At 51.1% G+C, this 6,544-nt stretch overlaps 1 protein-coding gene across 1 annotated transcript; it reads right to left on the bottom strand.

The window, feature by feature from the left end:
• Positions 1–5,339: 5,339 nt before the first annotated feature.
• LOC105914413 lies at positions 5,340–6,173 on the bottom strand. Its single transcript, XM_012846007.1, has one exon. It carries the CDS (start codon positions 6,171–6,173, stop codon positions 5,340–5,342), a length of 834 nt encoding a protein of 277 aa, XP_012701461.1.
• Positions 6,174–6,544: the final 371 nt, after the last annotated feature.

The following is a 6,544-nucleotide window of genomic DNA, read 5'->3' as shown; positions in this document are numbered from 1 at the left end:
CTTAGTGGCCACCATAGTGAGTCTATTAGCTAGAACCTTTGTGAAAATTTTAAAGCTAACGTTCAGCATACAAATCGGCCTATACTGTAGTTTTGGAATTAAAGTTAAAATTTAAAAGTTTAAACTAAAAAGAGGCAGATCACCATTGTGGAAATCTTTAAACATGACCATTAGGTCATTCTTGATAAGACTCCAAAACACTTGATAGAATTCCATCGGGAAGCCATCAGCCTCGGTGCTTTATTGTGTTTCATTTGGAAGATGGCATCTCTGACCTCTTTTTCAGTAAAAAAAGCAGTCAAGATCTCATTTCCTGTCTTGAGACCTGAGGAATATCCTCAGTTATGATTCATCCATAGAAAAATTATTTCTCTTTGTAGGACCAAAAAGACCCTTATAATAATTTGTGGTGTATTTTTTAAGATTCTCTTCTCCCTCAATTATACCCTTTTCTTGTTCAAGCCTAAAAATCCTAGTTTTTCGTCTCTTGCCATTTGCCACCAACTGAAAGTATTTCGTGTTACTATCACCCTGCAGCAAATCCCTAATTTTAGCTCTTTGAAACCATTTAATTTCTTCCTCTCTAAGGAATTGGGCCAGCCTATTTTAATACTTTGCTTTAAATGAATTTCATGCTGATTTAGATGCTGATATTTAGCTTTCTTGTCCAGCTCATCGGCCTTTCTAACCAGTTTCTCTTTTTCTTTCTTATATGCTCCTTTCATATTCTTAGCCTAGCCCCTCAAAAACTGACGTAACCTCCTAATTTTATTTTGCCAAACTTGCAAAGGAGTGGAACCACTCTTCACACTGGTCCACGTATCCGGCATAGTTTCAAAAAAAAAAAACCATCTTGTAGGAGCCAACCTAGTTCAAATTTGAACAGAGGTTGCTTCTTAGCAAGCGATCCCTCTCCCGTGTTCAAAAGCAATGGAGTGTGATCTCATATCTCTCTACTTAAGGCAACAACCGTGGCTAGAGGAAAAATTGTTCCCGCTCCATACTGACCAAAACTCTATCCAATCTCTCATAAGTTGGAATTTCTAGCAAATTCGCTTAAGTATACTTTCTTCCTAACATTTCAATTTCCCTCGGATCTAGACCATCTGTGATGGCCTTAAAAAGGAAGGGCCATCTATCATTATATTTGTCATTATTTTTTTCGCTTCGATTCCTAATGATATTGAAATCACCTCCAAGTAAAATTGGTAGATTTTCTTTACCGCAAGCATGCACTAATTCAGTTAGAAAAACCTCCTTATACTCAGGTTGAGCTGCCCCATAAACAGCCACCAAAACCCACCTAAAGTTATCATTCTTATTTTTTAGATGAAACTAGGATCATGCGCGTGCGTCGCTACGGGTGATAAAACATTCATTTATACCAGTATAGTGAACTTCTCAAAATGAAGAAGACTCATCAAGTACCAAAAGAATAGTATCGTAAGGACATCAATTTTCATCGTACTAAATATTTGTACGGACATATAGGAATAAAGCCATACTTTGCCTTGAACAATATTTATTCTCCATTTAATTCTAAATTACGCAAATAAATTATTAACACATTGGGTGTTAATACTATATAACTGTCGGCGCGAAATCTGGCCGACAAGTAATTATATGTAGTTTTGTCGCACGTTAATCGGATATCGCCTAGCACGCAATGACACAAGATCTATACTGGTTCGGGCAACGTGCCCTATGTCCAATTAGGGGCCAGTCGTCGAGTTTATTCCTGAGCCCAAGTGCTTAAAGTTTGCAGTGGGGTTACAAACGAGAGGAGGAAGAACAGGGGTGCCTAAACCCTAGCCTTGTTCCCATCATGGTGGAGGAGAAAGGCTAGAGCCCAGATGTGCGCTAAGTGTTGGGAGTGGAGTGTGTTACAAGTGTAGAGTGTGAGGAACAGTGTGCAAGCTAGAGAGTGCGTAACTTGAGTCCTGGTGAGAAAGAAAGAGGGTCCGTCCCCTTTTATAGTTCAAGGGGACGACCTTACATGTTGGGAGAAGATGAGAGAGTGGGTGTACGGGTGCTGCTTAGTCTTGTCAAATCCCACGCCGGTGGATATGATATGGCCTCCGTCCTCGGTCCCTGTTCTCCTTGTTAGGCCATCATGCCGTAGCGTCAAGCCATCATGCCGTAGTGGGTAGGTTTACGATGCCACTGTGCAGATGTGCGTAGGGCGTGGTGCGGTACGGCTCTGCGTACGGCCGGCTGACCCAGGAGTTGCCTTGTTATACGTCCCACCTACTCCTCAGCCCCACGCCGGGCGGGCATCCCTAGTCAAGAGGTCGGTGCAGGTGGTACGGTGGGGACCTGGTCGGGGAACCAGGTCGGGAGTCCCCAGTCGGGAGAAGCTGGTCGGGAGTACCTGGTTGGGAGAGCTGGTCAGTGACTGGGTCATGGTCTCAGCCTGGCCGTGCGTAGCTAGGCCGGCCTAAGTACTCGCTGTTGCTATGTCCTCTGTTGGGCTAAGTATAGCGGGAAAACGGTCCCGTTAGGGACCCCGGGTCTATGGACCCGTCCGGAGCCCCCGAGCCCCTTTGGGGCTTCGTTGAAGTTGTGAAGGGGCTGTTAGTTGGAAAGTTTTGTTGGGGTGATACGCTAAGGGGTGCCGTTCATTTTTGTCTTCTTCGAGAAGCGGTCGGGCCGCCTTGGGGGGTCTGGCCCTGTATCCAAGATGATAAGGACGAACCCCACGTGGGAGCCGTACGGGCGCCTCATGACCCGGTACTCTCCCCTCGGTTTTTGACGTGTGGTAGTCGAACCATCATATCAAGGCGCGACGCCTTTAACGTGGGGTGCCGAACTGTCACCTTGATGTCAAGCGCTTTTACCGCGCGTCCATGGGCGTGGATGGTAACCGTTCCCGGATCGTGGCCGTCCGCCCGGCTATAAATAGGGGGGTTTTCGTGTCCGGAGTTCCCATGGCTCGGGTTGTAGATCCCATGGCCCAAGTTGTAGATCCGGTAGATTTAAGACTCCTGCTCTTTGCCCTAGGCAGCTTTGGCTGTTCCTTTATGATGCCAGAAGAACTCTCGTAATAGGCATTCCTCATCCCCCATGCAGCTTCTTAGCGCATGCCCGGAGACCATGTTGCGGGAAGAAGTCTCGTAACATGGATCCGGCACGCAATGAAGTGCTGGATGAGAGGACGAGTGGGCTTCCTCAGGAGGTTGAGAAGATAGGGCTTCCTCATCCTCCATGCCGCGCTCGTGCCCTTGGCAACCGATCGCCGGAGGTCATTGATTTGGCCTACCGGGGTGCTCGACCTTCATCTCGCCGTCCTCGTCTGCCGCGCACGGTGGTGCCTTGTGGAGGTGCATGTCGAGATGAAGGTGTTGGTGTTTGCTCACTGGGAGTTAGTGAGAGCCAGTTTGCCCATGGTACCGGGGCGCGGTACTCGTACTCCCTCCACGCCTCTCCATCCAGGTTGTCTCGGTCGAAGGAGAAGGCTCTAGGGAACTCTGGGGGTAGCACCTTGCGCTCCCTAAGTTCTTTCATCTTCTTCTTCCCCTGGCGCCTCTTGTTTGGCTGGAGGAGATCGAAGAAGACCTGTCGAGGACGGGTCGGCGAGTGAGGCTTCGAGCACAGCCCTCTTGTGTGGTTCACGCTCTTTTTGTTTATTTCGGTCCCGAGTTGTAGGGTAGTCCCCAGGTTGTGCTTACACGCTTTGCGTGATATTGTAAAACCTTTGGGTTCCCGAGTTTGCACGCTTTGCGTGATATTGTAAGGCCTCAGGGCTCTTGTGTTTGTCATCTTAATGAAAAATCCGTCTTTGATATGAGATCTGTATGCCCATCGCGCCCTTGGGGCGGATTGTTGTTGGGACTTGCGACATTTTTCCCTTTTGTTCACCATATTGCATAGGGTAGTCAAGTCGGATTAGGCGTGCTAGTCCCTGAGCAAGTACTGGCACCTAGTCCTCGACGGGACATTTGGCAGAGGCCGCAAGGGCGCGTCAAATGAGTGCTGACGCCCGGCTCCCGAGGGGATGACTGGCGTAGGCTGCAAGGGTGCGCCAAGTTGCGTAAGGTGTCTAGTTCCTGAGGACTCGCTCTTAGTCTGTATTCTGCTGGGTTCGCACGAGCGGACCCAGTGGATCTAGCCCCCGAGCCTGCGGCCGACTGGAGAGTCAGTTGGAGGCTGAACACTTGGGGCATTTTTTTTGACCAGAGGCAAGTTGAATGGGATGCTGGCACTTTCCTCTTGGGGAGGAGATCGACGTTGGTCCAGTTTCCACTGGGTGCGGGAGAGCGCACCCAGTGGGTGTAGCCCCTGAGCCTGCGGCCAATTGGGGGTCGGTCGGAGGCCGAACACTTGAGAGCTGTTTTCGAGGGCTATGAACCTAAGTGTCCTCGTCTGTCAGGAGGGTGTGATGTTAGTCAGGGTGCTTTGCCCGAGTTCGATTCGATTGCAACTCGTGTCGTCGGTCGTGTCCCTGGGTTGGGATCTATTGGCCCGAGCCCCCGAGCCCAGTCGGACTCGGTCGGCATCGGTCGGGTTTCATGCGTCACCCCGTCCTCGGTCTCCATGATCAGAGGGGCTGAGCTAACACCGCTTGCCTCGATGGCTTGAGTGACGCACTCGGTGAGCTCGCTAACGGGCCTGTTCGAGCGGAATTTGGGTCCGTCGTTCGTAACGGGGTCGGCATAGCCCGCATTGGGCATTCCGCTACTCCTCAACCCTCATCCCGGCAGATGCCCGAGTTGTTCCGGAGACCAACTCATGTGGCCCGTTGGCCTCCCCTCAATGGGTATTCTGTGGGATTAGCTCGAGGTTGGGATCAAACGAGAAGGTTGACATAGTCCCTGTGGGTTGGTAATGTTACCTTGGTTAGACGTTTTGGGCATCGCCCCTCTTGCGATTTTAGCGATCGTATCCGTTGAGCTATCGTTGCTTACCTCGGCGCTTCGAGTGACCAGCTCGGGGCACCCCTAGCGGGTACGCCTGAGTGGAATCCGTATTCGTCGTTTGTGATGAGGATGCGAGTCCTGCATGTTAGGTTTCCACAATTATTTTTAATTGGTCTTACTGCCGGATGCCCGATCCGTCCTGACGAACCCGTGTGACCTATCCGTTGATGTAGGTTGCGACCTTAAGAACCCTGGCGTGGCCCTCGAGGTTCAGCTGCTCGTAACCATAGTTGTGGTGGGGTCCGATCAGTCCGTAAGCTAGAGTGTCAGTTGCTTTCAGGATGAATTAGTGGACGAGATGCAAAAAGTAAAGAGGGGTTGGTGCACCCCGTGGAGCCCTCGAGCGACCCGGGCTGAGTGTGCTCAGGCCGGGGTGCTGTTGGAGAAGGTGCGGGAAAGAGAAATGACCAGAAAGGAACTGAGTTAGGGAAAGAAGCAACATAACTGCTTGATGTTCCAAGTGTTAGTGAGGATGTTGCCATCTTCGTCCTTCAGTCGGTAGGCGCGTGGTCGGATCACCTCGGCCACTGTGTACGATCCTTCCCATGGCGGAGAAAGCTTGTGCTTGTCCTTGGTCGCTCGGGTCCTTCGAAGTACGAGGTCTCTGGCCTTGAGGGTTCTTCCCCAAATCTTCCTTTCATGGTATCTGTGAAGAGTTTGCTGGTAGCGGGCAGAGCGGATGAGTGCCATCTCGCGTGCCTCCTCGAGCAAGTTGATCGTGTCCTGTTGAGCCTCCGCAACTCGGTCAGGGTCGAACGCCTTCACCCTTAGAGTGCCGTAGTCGAGGTCAGATGACAGTACCTCTTTCGAGCCGTATACCAGGAAGAAGGGGGTGAACCCCGTTGACCGGTTCGGGGTCGCTCTCAGGCTCCAGAGGACTGCTGGAAGCTCTGCAACCCATCGTCCGGCGTATTCCTTGAGCGGGTCGAAGATGCGCGGCTTGAGTCCTTGCAGGACTATGCCGTTGGCTCGCTCAACCTGATTGTTGGTTCGTGGGTGTCCAACTGAGGCCCAGTCGACCCTAATGCCATATCCGTCACAGAAATCCAGGAACTTCTTTCTGGTGAAGTTTGTTCCGTTGTCTGTGATGATACAATTAGGGATGTCAAACCGGTAGACGATATCGAGGAAGAACTCAATCGCCTCTTGCGAGCGGATGTTGGTGATGGGCCTTACCTCAATCCATTTCGTGAATTTATCCACCACCACAAGCAGGTGGGTGTGACCGCCTAGGGCCTTTTTGAGGGGCCCGACCATGTCGAGTCCCTAGACGATGAACGGCCAGGTGATGGGGATGGTTTGGAGTTCCTGTGCTTCAAGGTGGGTCTGCTGAGCATAGAATTGACACCCCTCGCACCTATGAACCACTTCCTCTGCGTCACACAATGCCATGGGCCAGTAAAAAGCCTTGACGGAAGGCCTTCCCGACCAGCAAACGCGGGGCTGCCTGGTGTCCGCAGATTCCGACGTGGATTTCGAGGAGAAGCGTCTTCCCCTGGTCGGTCGGGATGCACTTCATGAGCACTCCCGATGGACTACGCTTATAGAGTTCGTCGCCGATAGCAACGAATGTCTTGGCTCGTCGGGCAACCCATCGTGCTTCGGTCTTCTCTGGTGGAAGAACTTGA

The sequence above is a fragment of the Setaria italica genome, chromosome V (genome assembly GCF_000263155.2).
Source record: "Setaria italica strain Yugu1 chromosome V, Setaria_italica_v2.0, whole genome shotgun sequence".
Taxonomy (NCBI): domain Eukaryota; kingdom Viridiplantae; phylum Streptophyta; class Magnoliopsida; order Poales; family Poaceae; genus Setaria; species Setaria italica.
This window is presented reverse-complemented; position numbering and strand designations above follow the sequence as displayed.